We start from the raw sequence: 21566 nt of genomic DNA, 5'->3' as shown, positions 1-21566 counted from the left end.
ATATACCTACGTTAAGATGTCACCACTCTTGTCAAAAATTGATTCTGGACTCTATTCTGTTTCATTGGGATATTTGTCTATCCATATTTTGTACCAATACCACAATGTCTTTATGTATATTTATGATGTCTTGATATCTGTTACAGTAAGTCCTCTAGCCTTGTTTTACTTTTTAAAGATCGTCTTACCTATTGTGGGTTCTTTGAATTTTCACACAAATTTTGAAATCAATTTCCACCAAAAAAAAAACCTAGATTTTTTTCTAGAAATGGATTAAATATCAATATCCAATTCTTTACCTATATTAAATCTTCCAGTTCATAAACATTTTACATCTATCCATTGAAGCCTTTACAAATTAACCTGAGTGATGTTTTGTAGCTTTTTAGTGTAGGAATTTTTTATATCATTTATTGGATTTATTTTTATATATTTGTTCTCTTTAAAATTGTTTCTGAAGTATATATGGAAATACAATTTTGTATATTTTTCTGATATTTGGAAACTGAAAATTTCATTTTTTCCCATACTTTTGTTTGTGTATTCATTTGAATTTTCTATGTACCCGGTCTTATCCATGAGTAATGACAGATTCCAGTCTTTATACATTTTATTTCTTTTTTCTTATGTATTTATAGCTCACATATTTTATTATACCACCTAACTTCCTGTATTATTTTAAATAGAAATAATGAGACCTCTTGTTTCATTCCCAATCTTGGGGGAAGCTTTCAATATTTCACTGGTATATTGATGTTGTTTGTAGCATTTTTTGGTTTTGATAGATATTCTTGATCAAATTAAGGAAATTCTGTTCCTGGTATGCTAAGAGGCATTTTCCTTTTTTACTTATAAATGGGTACTCATCTTTCACTTATAATATATTTGCATGACCTGAATTACTAGACTGTGAACTCTTGGCTTACTTAAATCACATTTGAATATATTTGTTGGGTGCCTCTACTGTACTAGGCCATCTGCGAGGTATTGGAAATTCAAAGATAAACTGTCATAGAGTGGGTACTAAATGTTTCTGAAGTGTAACTAGAAAAAATGACTAACTGTAAACATAATACCAAAAAAATCTATATTTTATTAAAACAAACAAAATTGGATTACAATCATTAGAATGGCTTTAATCCAAGCAAATATGCACAATTCAATTTAAATTATTTTATCTTTCAGACTTGGGATGATGGTTTAGCGAAGATTGCTAAAGCGTGGGCAAACAAGTGCACATTCAAACACAACTCCTGCTTATCAAAATCATACGGATGCCACCCAACTTTTCAGTTTGTTGGAGAAAATATCTGGTTAGGTGGATTAAGCATATTTTCACCACACTTTGCTGTTGTTGCCTGGTTTAATGAAACTGAATTTTATGATTATGATACCCTATCATGTTCCAAAGCTTGTGGCCATTATACGCAGGTAAACATTTGACATTTTGTTGATTAGTTCTTATTTATACACATTGCAATCAAAAGACTTTTTTAGCATTTTCTTTTGAGCTTCTCTTGAGTATCTAAAAAAACACTCCTTCATTTGGAAGATATTTATACTGGGAATAGAATTCTACGTCCTGGAATTTTTGTTTGTTTGTTTCTTTTGTTTGTTTGTCTTGTTTTTCCAGACTTTGAAAATCTTACTCCACTGTCATCTCACTTGCATTGTTTCCAATGAAAAATCTACTATAATCTTTTCTTTATTCCTTTGTACTTTATGTGTCTTTTTGCTCTGACTTTTACAATTCTTCCTTTATTACACGTCGTGAGCAATTTCATAATAACGCACTGCAGTTTTCTTCATGTTTTTTTCTGCTGCAGTTTAGGAACTTCTTGGAACTGTAGGTCTGTGGTTTAAATCAAATTTTGAAAAACGTTTGTCATTATTTTTTCAACTATTTCTGTCATTCTTTCTTGCTACTCCCTTCCCAGAGTTGTTACTCATGTAGAAGGCCACCTGAAGTTTTCCACAGTTGACTGATGTTCTCTTCTCTTTTCCTAATTTTTTTCTTCTGTGATTAATTTCAGATAGTCTTATTGCTTTATCTTTAAGTTCACTAATCAGTCAATGACTGTATCTAGTATTTAATCTTTCACCTAGCTTTTTAATCATATGGGATATAGCTACAATCATTATTTTAATGTTTTCCCTCCTAATTCTATCATCTAGGTTAGTTCTGGGTTAGTTTCAATGGACTGATTTTCCCTCTTCATTATGGGTCAAATTTTCCTGCTTCTTATCATGCTGCTGGATAAATTTATTATATTGCCAAATTTATAAATTTTGCCTTGTTGAATGCTGGGTTTATTTATATATCTCTAAATATTCTTGAACTGTCTTCTGGGATACAATTACATTATCTGAAAATTTTTAAATTTTTTTGATTCTTGCAAAGCAAGACCCTTGTGTGTACTCCACCAATGCCCCAGAAATTGGTATTTTCCATTGTGGCTAGCAGGAACAGGCTCTATTCCTGGCCCTGTTTAAGTCTTAGCATCCTTTCCTCTATTTTTTTTAGGTGGTTCTTTCCCAGGCCTCAGGCAGTTTCTTCATATACATGCTGATTAATGAGCTGCTGAATTGATGATGAGGACTCTCTGTAGATCTTTACAGCTGTATCACTGTGAGACTTTCACCTCCCTCCTCTATATTCTCTAAACTCCTTCCTCCTTGGTCTCCCCAGACTCTCAGCTCTGCCTCTCAACTGTGTGAATCCATCAAGCTTCTGCTGGTTTCCCAGCTCTCAACCCCCCAGCCATGGACTGGAAAATCTGTCAAAGCAATAATCTGGGACAATTGTACAGCCTGAATCCTTTCCCCTCAACTCACAGAGGGCATTATCCTTTTCAAGATACTAATGTCCAGTATCTCAAAAAACTTAATTTCTCATTATTTTCCCAAGTATTCTGGTTATTTCAGTGGGAATTTTTGTTGAGGAGTGGAAGTCACTTTTAAGCTAAACCAATTCTAAAAATGGCACTGAACTCCTAGGAAGCTCCATTTAAGCAATAAAAAGGGCTAACTTTCTTCTCCAAACTTCGTCATCTGTATAAGATGCATTAATATATAGTGACTTAAAGCAAGTCATTTTTATCAGAGAAGCACTGAACAAGGAGATTAGCAGCTTCCATGCTCCCCTTCTATTCACTCTTTGTCCAACAAAAGGACACTATAAGTCTCAGGATAGATGTCTGCAAAGAATATGGTTTGGCTACCGCTGAGAAAATCAAAAGAATGGAATCCAAATGTTAGGCATACTGATAACAAGCAGAATGTAATATCCCTAATACGGCATCAAGACTAACTCACAGCCTTTATATAATCCTTTGTCTCTCTCTTTTGTTTCAAGTCAAAAGGAATCTGTTCCCAAATACTCCTTCTCCGCTATCATTGCTACATCAGAATTGGAAGCTCACTCCCCACTGGCTAATTTACATATATGCTTAAATAATTAGGAATGGGTGCATTTTTTCTACTTGTTCAGCAACTATATCTTGCTTAATGTTCTAAACAAAATGAGCTAAAAATTTCCTGCATTTACTATTTGCAGATATTCATATTGAAGTTACAACCAATGTTCATATTGTCACATCTAGTCCCTTTAATGAAAGCAGTACATTTTAAACCTACACATAGTTGATATTTACTTTTATCATTCTCAAAGCCAAAACAGAATCATAACTTAGATCCATTAAGCAAAGAGAATTTCATGGAGTAGCCACATACACATGAACCAAATTTTTGAATGTGATTTCTTGGAAAAAATACAGCTTGCAGCTGTAATGGCTTATTAACTTTTTGAGACATTCAAAAAGAAAAGGATCTTTTAAGGATCAAGCTTAATCTCGCTTTATTAATTAGGAAACTAGCTCAGAATTCATGTCAGTGTTTAAAGCCACTCACATGGTTAGAAGCAAAACTCATCTCTTCTCTCTTATTCTTCTTTCATCTCTTATTATTACTAAAGAAATAGTAATCTTCTTCACTTTTTTCTCTCTCTTCCCATGTCAGTTTTCCATAGGCATCATCTTTCATTTGAATAACTTTGCTATTCTTTGCAACTAGACAAAAATAAGGATTCACCACCTCTGTGGCAGGCATCTTTTGCGGAAGACTCATTATGTTCTTAATCTCTATCCTTATCTGTCTCTTGTTTGCTTAACAAAGGTAAGAATATGGTTAAGACCACAAAATTTAAAATGTGATCATTAATGAAGTAGAATTTTTCTGAGAAAAAGAAATAAAAGTTTATTATTGTTCTTATTTATAGTCTGATTTTAACACAATATGCCCACGGAGAAAATTAAAATATATTTCATAAGTCACCTAGAAAAAATATAATTTTGTCTTTTTGTTATACTCTCCTTTAGAATTTATGAGAATTAAGTGAGGAAAAACTAGATAGGCCTCAGGAAAGTAGCCTTAACAAAATAATTGTTTTGAAGTTAATATTAAAAATTAAGAAAATAAACAGAGAGTAAATATCTATGTACATTCATTTTTGGTACCATGACAAAGATTATACCTGTTCCCATAATGCATTGTTTGCATAAAGTTGTTTCACATATTTTATTTTAAAATTCCTTTCCTTATAGGTAGTTTGGGCCAGTTCCTATAAAGTTGGTTGTGCCATGACAATGTGTCCTGAACTTGGGGGATTTCAAACTGCAATATTTGTATGCAACTATGGACCTGCGTAAGTTATTTTGCTATTAAAAATATTTTAAATTAAAATACATGTTAAGAATTGTTCCCAAAATAGAACCTTATAATAAAGAGACAAGTGTATTTTTAATAAGTTGAAGTCTCCCTCTGTAGAACTACTCAAGAAATACATTAAAATAGAAGGTGGTGAGAGAACATTACCTTACATAAAAAATTATACCTGCCACGAAATACTTAAACTTGAGAATGAAAATTACGGAAACTGTTTAAATTTAAAAAAAGGGAATATCAAATACTTTGCCACCGTAATATCTAAGTATTTAGAACATAAAATAGGTTGGCAGATGCTTCTCTAATATGACATAACCAGGATGAGTAAATGATTGAGAATGACAGTGAAATGCACATTCTTCTAAGAAAGAATATCATAATTTTTAATTGTCTTGATGATAATTGCATATCTAAATGGAAATATAACATTAGCCTAATGGGAGTCCCCAGAAGTGAAATTCTGGAACTCTAATCCCAATAGATCTGTAAAAGGAAGAAGATAAAAATCAGTTAGTAGCCCAACTCTTCTAAAGACCATTTTTTTAAATGTACAAAAAATGAAAACACAAGCAAAGAATTAATATACATAATTTGCGAAAAGGATCTAAGATATGCCAAAATTGCTATGGAGAGGTACAAATGTGTATAACTCTGTATTTTCTTTGGTTGCCTCTCAATCAGAAACAAAAACAAAAATGACAAATACATAGCCTTAAAACTTTAGGCAAAGTACAGTTTTTATAAATACCAGAGAAACTGCAGAACTACTGAACACTTATTTATTACCATCCAAAATAGAATATATAGGGGAAAAGAATCCAAAAAAGATAAAAAGAGCATCAGTTATCTGTGAGATAAGTTTAGGGAGAATCGATTTCCTGAAAGAGGCAGGGCCAGAAAAATATTTTAAGAAATATGGCCCAAGACTTTCCAAACTTAAGGAAAATTATAAATTCACAGAACCAAGAAGGTTAACAAATCCCAAGTCACAAGAAACATGAAGAAAACTACACCAACTCACCTTATAATAAAACATTTCCGAAACCAGTAATAAAGAGAAAATCTTAAAAGCAGTCAGAGAACTAAGACATGTTACATACAGAAGGACAAAGATAAGGATGACAGCAGATTTCTCAGTGAAAATAATGTGAGAGAGAAAACAGCAATATCTTTAAATACTGGAAGGAAAAAAAAAACTGTCCACTGAGAATTCTATATCTTTTGAAAATATATTTCAAAATTAAAAGAAAAGATTTTTTCAAACCACTGGAAATGGTAACTACATGAGTAATACATAGGATGTTTTTCTTATTATTTAATTCTTTTCCAAGGATAATTGTTTAATCAAAGATAACAGCAATGCTTCGTTAGAGTTACAACCACATAAAATTAAAATATGTGATAACTACAGCATAAAGGCTAAAAGAGAAAAATCTAAGTATATTAAGGTTCTTCTACTCTGTTAAGTACAATAATTTAAATTGACTGTGATAAGTAAAAGATGCATACTATAAACTCCAACTACTGAAATAATAAACCACTTATAGCAAAGGCATCAACAAAGCAGGTAAAATTAGATTTTAAAAAATATTCGATTAATCCAAAGAAAAGCAGAAAAAGAGGAAAAGGGGAACAAAGAACAGATGAGATGAACAGAATAAATAAGATGATAGCCTCAAACCTAACTATATCAATAATCACATCACAGGTGCCTGGGTGGCTCAGTCAGTTAAGCGTCTGACTCTTGATTTCAGCTCAGGTCATGATCTCATGTCCATGAGATCAAGCCCTGTTCTGGGCTCCACACTCAGCATGAAGTCTGCTTGAAATTCTTTCTCTCCCTCTCCTTCTGCCTCTCCCCCCCCCACACACACACACTCTCTCTCTCTCTCTCTCAAAATAAATAAATAAAATCTTTAAAAAAAAAAACTAATCACATCAAATTTAAATGATATAAACACCCAAAAGAAAAGGCAGAGATTCCAAGATTGGATAAGAAATCAAGAACGAATTATATGCTGCCTACAAAAGCATACTTTTTTTTTGAGATTTTATTTTTAAGTAATCTATACACCCAATGTGGGGCTCAAACTCACAACCCTGAGATCAAGAGTCACAAACTCCACTGACTGAGCCAGCTATGTGCCCCTACACAAACACACTTTAAATATAAAGACAAAAATAATTTAAAAAATCAACCACAAGAAAAAAATCTGTAAAGAACATAAACACATGGAGGTTAAGTAACATGCTACCAAACAATGAATGGGTCAACCAAGAAATCAAAGGGGAAATATAAAAAATACATGGAGACAAATGAAAATGAAAACACATTAGTCCAAAATCTCTGGGATACAGCAAAAGCTGCTGTAAGAGGGAAGTTTATAGCAATACAGGCCTACTCTGAGAAGCAAGAAAAATCTCAAATAAACAACCTAACCTTACACCTAAAGGAGCTCAAGAAAGAAAATACAACTCAAAATCAGCAAAAAGAAGGAAATAATAAAGATTAGAACATAAATAAATGACATAAAAACTAAAAAAACAAAACAACAACAACAAAAAACCCAACAGAACAAATCAATGAAACCAGAAGCTGGTTCTTTGAAAAGATAAACAAAATTGATAAACCTTTAACCAGCCTTACCAAAAAAGGGGGGGAGACTCAAATAACTAAAATCACAAATGAAAGAGGAGAAATAACTGATACCACAGAAATTCAAAGGATTATAAGAGAATATTATGAAAAATTATATGCCAACAAATTGGACAACCTAGAAGAAATGGATAAATTCCACCAAAGCTGAAGCAGGAAGAAATAGAAAATGTGAACAGACTGACTACCAGCCATGAAATTCAATCAGTAATCAAAAACTCCCAACAAACAAAAGTTCAGAACCAGATGGCTTCACAGGCAAATTCTACCAAACATTTAAAGAAGAGTTAATACCTAGTCTTCTCAAACTATTCCAAAAAATAGAAGGAAAACTTCCAAATTCATTCTATGAGACTATTACCTTGATACCAAAACCAGATAAAGAAACCACAAAAAAAGAGAACTATAGGCCAATAACTCTGACAAACATACATGCAAAAATCCTCAACAAAACATTAGCAAACCGAATCCAACAATACATTTAAAAAATCATTCACCACAATCAAGTGGGATTTATTCCTGGGATACAAATGTGATTCAATATTCACAAATTAATTAACATGATATGTCATATGAGTAAAAGAAAGGATTAAAAACATGATTGTTTCAATAGATACAGAAAAAGTATTAAAAAAAAAAGTTCAACAAAGTAAGCTTAGAGGAAACATACCTCAACATAATAAAGACCATATATGAAAAACCCACAGCTAACATTATACTCAATAGTAAAAAAAAAAAAAAAGAGAGAGAGAGAGAGCGCTTTTCTCCTAAAATCAGGAACAAGACAAGATGTCCACTCTCACCACTTTATTCAACATAATACTGAAAGTCCTAGACACAGCAATCAGATAAGAAAAAGAAATAAAAGGGATCCAAATAGATAAGGAAAAAGTAAAACTTTCACTAATTGCAGATGACATGACCCTATATATAGAAAATTCTAAACTTCACAAAAAAACTACTACAACTGATAAATGAATTCAGTAAGGATGCAGGATACAAAATCAATGTACAGAAATCCATTGCATTTCTATATATTAATAATGAAGTTGCAGAAAGAGAAATTAACATTTACAACAATCCTATTTCCAGTCGCACCAAAAATAATAAGGGGCACCTTGGTGGCTCAGTCAGTTAAGCATCCAGCTCTTTTTTTCTTTTTAAAGATTTTTATTGTATTTATTTATTTATTTGACAGAGAGACAGCCAGTGAGAGAGGGAACACAAGCAGGGGGAGTGGGAGAGGAGGAAGCAGGCTCCCAGCGGAAGAGCCTGATGTGGGGCTCGATCCCAGATCTCCGGGATCACGCCCTAAGCCTAAGGCAGATGCTTAACGACTGCGCTACCCAGGCAACCCAGCATCCAACTCTTGATCTCAGCTCCAGATTTGTTCTGAGGGTCGTTGGTTCAACCCTGTGTTGAGCTTAAAAATAATATAATAATAGTAAAAACATCCAGGAACAAACTTAACCAAGGAGGTGAAAGACTATAAAACATTGATGAAAGAAACTGAAGACAACACAAAGAAATGGAAATATATTCCATTTCTTGGGTTGGAAGAACAAATATTGCTAAAATGTCTATGCTACCTAAATCAATCTACAGATTTGATGTAGTCACTATCAAAATACCAACAGCATTTTTTATAGAACTAGAACAAATAGCCCTAAAGTTTGTACAAAATGACAAAAGACCTCAAATAGCCAAAGCAATCTTGAAAAAGAAGAACAAAACTGGAAGTATCACAATCCCAGATTTTAAGATCTACCAAGCTGTGGTAATCCATACAGTATGGTACTGGCACAAAAAGACACAGGTCAATAGAACAGAAAAGGGAGCCCCAAAATAAACGCATGATTATACAGACAACCTTTGACAAAAAAGCAAGAATACGCAATGGGAAAAAGACAGTGTCTTCAATAAATGGTACTGGGAAAACTGAACAGCTACGTGTAAATGAATGAAACTGGACCACTTTCTTACACCATATACAAAAATAAACTCAAAATGGATTAAGGACCTAAATGTGAGACCCAAAACCATAAAAATTGTAGAAGGGAGCATCGGCAGTAATTTTTCTGACATTGGCCATAGCAACATTTTTCTAGATATGTCTCCTAAGGCAAGGGAAACAAAAGTAAAAATAAACTACTGGGACTATATCAAAAGAAAAAGCTGCTACCCAGCAAAGGAAACAATCAATAAAAGTAAAAGGCAGCCTATGGAATAGGAGAAGATATTTGCAAATGATATATCTAGTAAAGGGTTAGTATCCAAAATGTATAAAGAACTTATACAACTCAACACACACACAAAAACCAAATAACCCAATTAAAAATGGGTCAGATATAGGAACAGACATTTCTCCAAAGCAGACATACATGTGGCCAACAGATACATGAAAAGATGCTCAACATCACTTATCACCAGGGAAATGCAAATCAAAACCACAATGAGCTATCACCTCACACTTGTTAGAATGGCTAAAATCAAAAACTCATGAAACAACCAGTGTTGGTTAGGATATGGAGAAAAAGGAACCCTCATATGCTATTGGGGGGAATGTATACTGGTGTAGTCACTGTGGAAAATAGTATGGAGTTTCTTCAAAAAATTAAAAATAGAATTACCATACGATCCAGTAATTTCACTACTGGGTATTTACCCAAAAAATATATAAACACTAATTGGAAAAGATATATGCACCCCTATGTTTATCACAGCTTTATTTATAATAGCCAAATTATGGAAGCAACCCAAGTGTCCATCAATTGATGAATGGATAAAGAAGTGGTATGTATATACAATGGAATATTACTCAGTCATAAAAAAGAATGAAATCTTGCCATTTGCAAGAGCATGGATGGATCTAGAGAGTACAATGCCAAGTGAAATAAGTCAGAGAAAGACAAATATCATATAATTTCAGTCATATGTGGACTTTAAGAAACAAAACAAACAAATTAACGAAGAGACAAATAAAAAAATGGATAGTCAACTATAGAGAACAAACTGCTGGTTACCAGAGGGGAGGTAGATGGAGGAATCAGTGAAATAGGTGACAGAGATTTAAGAGCACACTTATTATGATGAACACTGAGTAATGTACAAAATTATTCAATCACTACACTGTACACCTGAAGCTAATATAACATTATATGTTAACTATACTGGAATTTAAATAATTAAATAAAGAAACACACAGAAATAGATTAAAAGTACAAGAATGGAAAAAGGTTTACTATGGTAACATTAGTCAAAAGAAAGCAGCAGGGTCTGTATTAATAACAGATAATGTGGATTTTTGAGTAAAGAATAATAACTAGGGATAAAGAAGGTCATTTCAAATGACAGTGAGGTTGGGGCATCTGGGTAGCTCAGTCAGTTAAGACTCTGACTCTTGATTTTGGCTCAGGTGATGATCTCAAGGTTGTGAGACAGAGACCTGCATCAGGTTCTGCACTGAGTATGGAATCTGCTTAAGATTCTCTCTCTCCCTCTCTCTGCCCCTCCTCCACTACTCGCACATGTGGTCTCATGTGGGTTCTCTCTCTCTTTCAAAAAAAAAAAAAATGACAGTGGGGTTAATCAATCAAGAGGCAACTTGGATGAAATGGAAAAATTCCTTCAAGGACATAAACTGCAAAGTATAAATGAAATAAAGGAAAACCACAGAGCAGCATCTCCTGTGAATATAGGTACAAAAATTCTAAACAAAATTTAGCATTTGAATCCATCAATAGAGTAAAAACCTTGTCCTAGTGGAGTTTATTCCAGTAATATAGAGGTGGTTTAACATTCTAAATACATCAATCAATGTAATACACCATATTAATCAACCTGAAAATAAAGATCCCATGATCATCTCAATAGATTGAGAAAAAGTTAAACATTCATTTCTGATAGAAGCTCTCAGTAAACTGGAAATAGAAGGGAACTTCTTAAACCTAATGAAGGACAGCTGTGAAAAACCTATATGTAATATTATATCAATAGTAAAAAAATTTTTCTGTGAAGTACCAGAGAGTAAATATATTAAGCTTTGCATGCCATATATATTATTACCCTCATCTTTGTTTTTTTGTTGCTGTTGTTTTAAAGAACCCATTAAAAATATTTAAAAAAAATTTTTTTTTTTTTTTGCTTGCAGACTGCACAAAAACAGGCCAGACTTGGCCTATGGATCATACTTTTCTGACTTCTGGTCTATAGGTCTATATAAAAAAAAATCCAATGAAATCTATGAAAATTCTTCTAAAACTAGTAAGTGAACTTAGTAATTTTTCAGGACACAAGATCAATATACAAAACTTGGTTTCATGTCCACTAGCAATAAATAATCATAAATTAAATTAAAATAATACCATTAAAACAGCATCAAAAAATATAAATTATCTAGAAATGATCCTGGCAGAAGACACGAAAGATCTCTACACTGAAAACTACACAATATTCATGACAGAAATTAACAAAGATACAAATAATTGGAGAGATTATAACTTGTTAATGGATTAAAAGACTCAAAATTGTTAAGACATAATTTTCACTGAATTGATCTATAGAGTCAATATTATCCCAATGAAAATTCCAGATTTTTACTGTAGAAATTGACAAACTGACCATAAAATTCATATGGAAATGAAAAGAACTTTTAATAGCCAAATCAACCTTGAAAAAAAAAATTTGAAGGGCTAACACTATTTTTTTTTAAGATTTTTTTTTTTTTTTTTTTTTGAGAGAGAGGGAGCAAGAGCAGGGAGGAGGAGCAAAGGGAGAAAGAGAAGCAGACTCCCTGCTGAGCAGGGAGCCTGACTAAGGGCTGGATCCCAGGACCCTGAGATCATGACCTGAGCAGACACTTAACTGACTGAGCCACCCAGGCACCCCAGAAGGGCTAACACTATTGCTTTCAAGAATTATTAAAGCTTGAATAATCACAATTGATGTAAAGTTAAACAAATAGATCAGTGGAACAGAAAGTGGAGTCCAGAAATAAACCTATATGTGGTGGTCCACATATGTTCAACTAATTTTCCAAAAATGCACAAAAGCAATGCATTGGAAAAAAGATTTTTCAATAAATGATGCTGGTACTTTTTGTTTTTCATATATAAAAAACAAAAGTTAACTTAGGTCTATACAACACACAACCTATAATAATTAACTCAAAATGGATCACAAACATAAATGTAAACCCAAAATTGTAAAACTGTTGGAATTCACACAGATGAAATCTTTGGGACCTTAAAATAGCTACCACATCAAAACCATGATCCATAAAAGAACAAATTGATAAGATGGATTTCATTAAAATTTAAAATTAATGCTATTCAAAGGCACTGGTACGAGAATAAAAAGATATGCCATGGACAGGAAGAAAGTCTCTGGAAAGCTTACCTAATAAAGGGCTTATATCAAGAATATAGGATGAACTCTCACAATTCAATATTAGAAAAACTTCTCAATTTTTTTAAATGGACAAAAGATTAACAAAGAAGACATGCAAATGGAAAATAAGCACATGAAAAAATGCTGAACATCATTAATCATTAGGTAAACACAAATTAAAACCACAGTGAATACCACCACACAATTAGAATGGCTAAAGACTGGCCAATTCAAGTCCTGACAAGGAAGTGAAGCAACTAGAATTCTCAACACTGCTGTTAGAAATATAAAGTGTTACAACAACTTCGTAAAAACTGTGTGGAAGTTACTTAAAAAGTTAAATATGCATCTACCATATGATCTAGTCATTCCTTTTATCCAAGGAAATGTAGATCCCTGTAAAGACTTATATATGAATGTTCAAAACGTGCATAGTAACTTTATTTGGAATAACCCAAATGTCCATCAACAAATGAACAGATAAATAAACAATGTACTCTAGGTAACACTTTTTTAAGTGTTCCACGGATACAGAGACAGGGGGGAAAGGGGTTTGTTAAAATGTATCAACTTATTTTACTGAAAAGCAGGCACAACAGCTGCAAAGTCTTACTGACACACCACCAAAAGAACTAGATAAGAACTATGGTATTGAACACAAAGCATGTGTTTCCACTTGCAATTTAAATTTTGTTTATTGTATTTACAAAAAACTTTGTGGCTGTCAACATGTATAATTATACTGGGTTCACATCTAAACTGTATTTTACAGAATATTCAAGAATATAACTGCCATGTGGATTAGGGACATCCTGTAAACAGTTTTAATGGCCTCTTTTTACAAAAGAAAGGAGCATAAAATTGGGACAAAAGTTGTTATTTTTCCTTTTAAACATTCATGAGTGAGTGACCAAAACAACTTGCATAAATTCATGCACAAAATTAGAGAAATTAATAGCCATTTGGCTAATCAATTATTCTCTTTTTTACAGAGGAAATTTTCCAAATAAGCCCCCTTACACTAAAGGAGTATCCTGCTCTTTGTGTGCAGAAGAAGAAACTTGCAGAAAGAACCTCTGCCGTAAGCAAAAAGGAAAAAAAATAATTGTAACATTCTATTTGGAAAGCAGTTTCCATAAATTAATTGTATTTTAAAATTTGGATCTTCAAGTATATAAGGAATTATTGACAATATTTGATTTATTTTATATGATGATATAAATCATTCATCATAAATTATCATATTTAAATCCAGATGATCCCTCCCTTCTTTACTGATTATTTTTCCTCTCAAGCTAAAGAACAGAAAGGAGTAAGGTATAACTAACCAGTTGCTATGATACTCAAAATAACTGTTCATTGAAATGTTTCTTATTTGTATTTGCTTCCAATCACCTCTACTATCAAAATAGTGCAGAAGTAATACATTCATCAATGTGCAATTTAATTATGATTTAAAGCTAATGTGTTTGTCTTCCATTATCAGTCTTTTGGTTCTCAGAACAAAGATTTTTTTTTTTAAGATAAGTGCATAAATTCTTGATTGAAAAAGAATTTTCAGTGAAACAGGAGAGGAGATGATCTGAAAACTGTAAAAAAAAGAAGCAGCAGCAGCAGGAGGAAGAGGAGAAGAGGAAGAAGAAGAAGGAGAAGGGGACGAAGAAGAAGGAGGAAAAGGGGAAGAAGAAGGAGGAGGAGGAGAAGGGGAAGAAGGAGGAGGAGAACGGGAAGAAGTAGTATGAGAGGAAGGGGAAGAGGAAGGAGGAGGAGGAGGAGAAGGAGAAGAAGGAGAAAAAGAAGAAAAGGAGGGAGGAGAAGGAAAAGGAGAAGGAGAAGGAGAAGGAGAAGGAGAAGAAGAAGGAGGAGGAGGAGGAGGAGGAGGAGGGGGGGGAAGGGGAAGGAGAAGGAGAAGGAGAAGATGATGATTTGGTGCCATGAAAGAAGACAGACACAAAAATAATGTATATTAAATGATTTCATTTATATAAAGTTCAAATATCGGACAAAACTAATCTACATTTGGAGTCAGGATAGTGGTTACCTTTAGAGAGCAAAGAGGAGTTAATTAAATAGAAGATGATATCAGAAGGACTTTCTAGACCTATGCTATGTTCATTTTGTAACAATTCATCAATCTTTCCATTTATAAGGCATGCATACTTTCATATTTATATTATACTTGAGTTAAACAATGAATCAGAAGTATGGTCCCTCTAATTTTAAATTTCATCCAAAACAGTTTAAAAAATAAATTAGTTGTATATCTATTTGCAAACTAATAATTTCTAGTTAAAGGGACATAAAAATAACAATGATAGACTTTTTTTTAAACTTCCCCTTCCTGCCCAGTATTCAAGCCACTGTCATTTCTTGCCTGAGCTAGTAATTTCCCACTTCTCCTCCTTCTCCAAATTGTTTTACAGAAAGAAAATCCAGGTCAAATCCTTGTCTTAAAATTCTTCAATTGCTTCTTACTCCGATGACTCTATTCCAAGGCCAATAAGTCAATTATGATCAATCTGGCTCTTGCTTTTGTCCCCTACCATTTGTTGTTGTTCTTATTGTTATCTTCCCTTTGACACACTAAGCTCCATGATTGCCAGCCTCAAATACTCCAACTTCTTTCTGAAATCTCCAGCATCTGGATCACCTGTGGGTCTATTTCTAGTTTCAAGATTGTTTTGTTTTGTCTTGGTTTTGGTAACATGCTCTGTTTCTTGGTGTGGTGAATTATCTTTAAAGATAGCCACTAATGATTCCTCCCCTCCTTCACACATATGCCATTCCTTCCAAAAAAGTGGAAACGATTTCTCCTCCTCTTGAATGAGGCCTTGATATTGTGCCATTTCTGGGCCTACCCTTTAGAAGAGACTTGGCAGCTTCTGCTTTTGCTCTGTTGGAAGCCCCCCAGAATTTCAATTCCACACTGTAGAGCTAGAGAGGTCAGATGGAGAAAGGCCTTGGAACCATTTCAACCCCAACTGAGCTCCAGATAAATGCAACTATGTCATTGAGTCCTGATAACACTACATAGAGCAGAGTAATTGTCTTGTAGAGCCAGCCAATCCAGATAGTTATAAGAAATAATAATAAATTGTTATTGTTGTAAGCCTTTTTTCTGGAAGTTTGTGTCACAGAAGTACATGGTAAAAACACTTGGTGCATGCCGATATAAGTTTCTATTAAACATCTAACAACATGTGTAAAACAAAAATGTAGAGAGTTCTACCTTTTCCTCTGCTGAACAGTTAGAGTCAAGGTTGTTCACCTTAATCTAAACACAGCTTAGTCAACACCGGGTTAGAATTTATGTAAGGCTTGGTCTACCTCTGTTTGTCTCTGTTCGAAGGGCATAGACTTCCAGGGCTTTCTGCTGAGAGATTGGTGTGTTCACTGTTGCCTTTCCCTAAGAGGTTCTAAATTCTAATCCTTATAATTCTAGCATTCTCAAATTACCAACAAATCTACTTTGCTTTTCAGAGGCTTTTAGCTTAGGATTTTAGCCTCCTATTCCTCATAGCTTCAAAATTAAACAAATACTTTGAGTACAAAATGGCCATCTCTTGGGCTCATTCCTCCACCTTTACCTTTCACCAGGATCTTGAACTGCTCAATTCTCCAATTTTCTCTCTCTAGTCCTACAAGGTCAACAAAAGCTCTGATGGTTTCTGTTTCCCCAAAATCAGCCTCTGCCTGGGCAAAGCCCAGATTTTCAGCCCTAGACCTGGGCCCAAGATGAACAAATGGCTCCAGGGGGGAGGGGGGGAAGCTTTCATAACATCAGTCCATTCTCTGGATCTCCAGCTCTGAAATCTTGACCCTCCAGTCTTTGTTGCTTTAGCAAATCTCTGAGGTTCTTAAACATTGTTTTGTTGTACTTTACCTGGATTTTCTAGTTTTACCTAATGAGGACTTTTTCTGTCATGAGCTTCTCCATCCCAAGATTCAAGTAGTTATCGACAATGGGTTTCCAAGACAGCACCACACAAGCTGCAAAGGCTACAATAAGCTTTGTTCCCTCGTAGGAGGTATTCTCCCAATTTGTTTCTTTTCTAAATTGTTCAGAAATCACTTGGCTCTTCCTCAAACTTTGCTCTTGCAAATTAACCTTAGGATAAGCTTATCAATTCCACAGAAGACTTTGAAATTCTGGTTGGAATTACATTGAACTTATAAATAAATTTGGAAAGAATTAACATCTTTGGGGCCCTGGGTGGTTCAGTCAGTTAAGTGTCTGCCTTTGGCTCAGGTCATGATTTCAGGGTCCTGGGATTAAGCCCCACACCAGGCTCCCTGCTCAGTGGTGAGTCTGCTTCTCCCTCTCCTCCCTGATCCTGCTCTCTCTCATCATCTCTGTTTCTCTCTTACTCTCCAATAAATAAATAAATAAATAAATAAATAAATAAATAAATAAATAAATAAATAAAAACAACTTTGCTCTGGTATGTTCCGCTTATTGAAGTCCTATGACTTTTGATCTGTGCCTTTTCTCTTTTATGTTGATCAGTGTTTATATAAAGCCAAGTTTTAGTTTTGTTGACTTTCGTTTTGAGAGATGGGAGCAAATAAATGATAGACTTTCTCTCCTTATTTTTCTGTAAGGAAACTTCATTTTTTTCCTGAGAACTATTATATCTAAAGCCTAGAATTATGTTCAACACGTAGTACACACTCAAAAAGTGAATAAATGAATGAAAGAAATCAAACAAATGAATTCCTAACAAACTGCAGGATCTTGTTAAATAGAGGGAAAAAATTTGATGAGGGAAAGACAGAGCAAAATCTGGAGCAAGAGCCACACCAGAAATGAATGAGACATTTAATGGAGGGCTCTGGGTACCAAAAAGTCAACATGAAGGAATTACATTCTCTTTCAGGGAATTTAAATGGACATGGCAGAGTACAAGTAAAGTCAACTACTTTATATAGTTTTGTCAATTTTAGTCTTTTTTGCCTTCAACATGAAAGCTGCTATAGAAATATCTGTTGACATGACTTTGTTGGCACAGGGCTTCATACAGATTTTTAGGCACTGTGGGATTTAGGGGAGGAAGTTTTCATTTCTGAAGTTGAACTAAGTTTAAAGCCAAACTAAGTTCCTTAAGTTTGTCATCTTATTTAAAAAACCAGAAAAGCAAGTGAATGCCTTTAATTCTATATATTTTTTTGTCTACCTTAGGTAATAAAGAACTTGATAAACCTGAAAGTACGTATCAAACTATTTCTATATTGATTCAATTACTTCCTCCCCTTGAAACTAAATGGAGCTTTTAACTGTTGTATTTTATTGACAGAATATCCTGATTGGAATCCACAGGGGAAGGCGCCTCAGCAGATATCATGTAATCCATTGTGCCTGGTTTCTATTCTTCTGAGACTATTTTAATTATCATTTACATACAAGAAAAGTTTTCAAACATGACAATAAACAAACAGTTTATGGCTAAACGTAATTCTCATCAGTTTAATTCTTAAAACTTTTACACTCTTGTCTGTTATCTAAATTTAATGTCTGATTTTAACAAAAGATGTATTGAGTATAGAAGGGTAGCAGTAAAAAGAAAAAAATTAAGGTGTGTGTGGTTTTTTTTCAAGATTTTATTTATTTGTCAGAGAGAGAGGGAAGAAGAATTTCCTTTCTTCATGGTCCTTCTGGCTGGACTAAGAATCAAATTGGCATGAGACAGATTAACGAAAGAGAATCAAACTTAATTTTTTATGTATGGGGAATCCAAACAGACATGGAAATTCCAAACACAGGCAAAATAAGGTATATATGTCATTCTGAACTAAGGAGAAGGGGACAGAGATCTAGGATGTCAAAGAGAAGGAATGCAATTCACAGGTAGATGAAAAAGAGTAAATGTTTAATAAACGTTTGCTGGGCCTTTCAGAAACAACAGGACATAGGAGACTTTGATCAAACAGACCTTGCTAGGTTCCTCCCTGTCTATCAAAACTAGTTCATAGTATGATGTAGTAATCTACAGCAATAACTCTCCTCCTGGAGCAGTCCTCCACCTAAATTCTTTTTAGATAACTCCCAGTTGTGGGGAGATAAAGAACTTTTCCTGAATCTGCTGAGTTTAGATTGCTTTTGAACTCAAAATAATCTTCATGCCAAAGTGGTCCATCTTGGGGCAGCCTGCCCTTGGCCCCTACAGTACTGATATAGAATCTGTGATTTTAATCCATAAAATATTAAACAGTGATTAAATAATCCTGAAATATTACATGCCTCTTCGAAATTTTTGAAAAAACATATTTTAGAATGTAATGCATTACATTCTAAAAACATTTCTTACATGAAGTACATGATGTGGACCAATTCATTGACATATCTGAAAGACTGAATATTTACAAAACGTTCTCAGCAAACCCAACCTCTTTCTACACAAACCAAACTAGATGCCTTCGTGTGCACCCATTTTAGTCACCTGGGTTTGAAAACTAGCTCTACCACATACTGGCTGGTGACTTTAGACAAATTACGTTATCTCTTTTCCTGAGTTTTCCATCTGAAAAACAGATGATCATAGTGCCTGTTTCTTAAGGCTTTTATGACTTAAATAAGATGATATTTTCAAAGCATTTAAAATAGCGCCAGATAGTTCTGGAAATAGTGGTGACAATTACACAACACTGTGACTGTAAATGCCACTGAATTTTACACTAAAAATGGTTAAAATGGTAAATTTTCTGTGAATGTGTATTTTACCACAATAAAAAAATTTAAAAATAAAATAAAATAATGCCTATCACATAGTAAGAATTTTTTAAATAAACTGAAAATAGCATTTACTGGGACGCCTAGGTGGCTTAGTTGGTTTAGCATCTTACTTCAGCTGGAGTCATGATCTCAGGGTCCTGAGATGGAGCTCAGTGGGGAGTCTGCTTCTCCCTCCCCCTCTCCCTCTCCCTTTGCCCCTTCCCCTGCTCACTCTCTCTCAAATAAGCAAAATCTTTTTTAAAATAGCATTTAATACTCCGCATTATAATTATTTGCTGACTTGTCTATATCACCTGTAACTGAAAGCTTTATGTGGACAAACTACATATTAGCTTGCTCAGCATTTGTAGCTCTAATACCTATCATGGACTCAGACATAGAGGAGGTCCTAAAGAAATACTTACGACTGAGTGTGGTGTCCAGCAATGGAATGGGTTACCTAAAAGACAGTAACTTCCTTCTCAGTATAATTATTTAAGGAGAGGTATAATGATCTCCTATTAGTGATGTGTCAAAGCGTATGTTCAATACATGGGACTAGTAAAATTGCCTAAAATTTCTTCCTAATCTAAGATTGCATTATACTATTTACCTTGTGCTTTGATATAGCAATTTTTATAATCTTACAACCATATCAACGTAATAAAGGAATTCCATCTTTTACCACATGCCACCTTCATCCCTATAATATGCTCTGCTGGTACTAAAACACTTTTAGTCTTTTCGGATCTCCTGGCGTATTTACACGCTTTTTTCCCCTTTGTTTAGGAAGTGCTCTGTTACCCATATGCTTCACCTTCTTGAGGTCACAGTCTCTAGAAAGCTTTTGATGGTCCTCCAAAGGTGTGTTAATTGTCCCATACATGCTGCAAGAGCATTTTGGTTTTGTTTTTATCACATAGTATAAGAAGTACCAATTTGCTAGTTCTCTAAACTATAGGCTACTTGGAAGCAGAGTCTGGGTCTTTCTCAAATAACACATTGCCTGGTAATAAATATTTATTAAAAAGCATAACGGCATGAATGAAACCATCTTGTGAGGTCTACTGCTTTCAATTGTGTACATCACAATTTTTTTTTAAGATTTATTTATTTATTTATTTATTTTAGAGAGAAAGACAGAGAGAGACAGAGCAAGAGCAAGCCAGGAGGGGCAGGGGGAGAGGGAGAGGAAAAGAATCTCAAGCAGACTCCCCACTGAGCAGGAAGCCCAAGGTGAGGCTTGATCTTACCACCAAAGATCATGACCTGAGCGGAAACCAAGAGTCAGAAGCTTAACTCACTGAGCCACCCAGGTGCCCCTGTACCTCATAATTTTTAAAGCACATTTTTAAAGATATTTTGACCAACCAGTTACCAATGCTTTCTTTGTGGCAAAATTCTGTCCCAGTGTCAGTGATTTCAAATACCCCTTTAATGCTATTGAGCACAGTATGTTATTTGCAAACGTGTACCCCAAAACAATATGTGCTTTTATTTTGTGCCTAGAACTTCTATTCCTCAAAGCAAGTTTTCTTTAGCAAAATGTTTGAAGGCAAAGAGACCAAGCCAAAATCTGCTAAGGCCCTCGCCGTTTTGTCTGAAAGAAAGAAACGAAAACAAAAAAGGAGTTCTTACCAACTATGAACAAGACAGTTTGTCAGAGATGATGAATTCTGATATTCCAGGTTGTCTTTGCAGTGCTGGTGAGATGAAATGAAAATACTTTAACCTTATGAGAACTTGATGATTCTTACTCTACCCCCTAAAAGCTCAGATTTCCAGTCTTCCATTTATTCTGTGGTTCCTCACAAAAGATTATTAAAACACTGAGAGAAAATCTCAATGAGGAAGTCCGACTTAAAGAGGAAATACTTAGTTTAGTGAAAAGCCTATACTCCTTCAACTCAAGCCTCTCTTCAGTTAGTTCTGCAGATAGCTATGACGAGTTTCTGCCCCCCAACACTGCGACTTCCATTCCCGCTTGTCCCTCAGCTCCTGGGAAAGCAGGACCCGCTTGCCAGCGTTGTTGCGTAGATTGGTAGGGGCGGGCTGGCGCGTGCGCACTGGCCTGTCTGCGGCGGGTGGACC

General features: G+C 34.4%; 1 protein-coding gene across 2 annotated transcripts in view; it reads left to right on the top strand.

Annotated features, from left to right (window-relative positions):
- GLIPR1L1 (GLIPR1 like 1) overlaps nt 1-18152 on the top strand; it is a 35398-nt gene extending 17246 nt beyond the window's left edge. Inside the window, exons 2-6 of one of the 2 annotated variants that reach the window (XM_087869111.1) lie at nt 1186-1431; nt 4602-4702; nt 13759-13847; nt 17946-17972; nt 18061-18152. In XM_087869111.1, the coding sequence (XP_087725237.1) occupies nt 1186-1431; nt 4602-4702; nt 13759-13847; nt 17946-17972; nt 18061-18152 (555 nt within the window). The remainder of the gene's footprint in view (nt 1-1185; nt 1432-4601; nt 4703-13758; nt 13848-17945; nt 17973-18060) is intronic. The other variant, XM_045811138.1, reaches the window with a different exon arrangement.
- The last annotated feature ends 3414 nt before the right edge of the window (nt 18153-21566 follow it).

This window comes from Ursus americanus, chromosome 17 (assembly GCF_024610735.1).
Source record: "Ursus americanus isolate L20-20 chromosome 17, mUrsAme1.1.p, whole genome shotgun sequence".
In the NCBI taxonomy this organism is placed as follows: domain Eukaryota; kingdom Metazoa; phylum Chordata; class Mammalia; order Carnivora; family Ursidae; genus Ursus; species Ursus americanus.
This window is presented reverse-complemented; position numbering and strand designations above follow the sequence as displayed.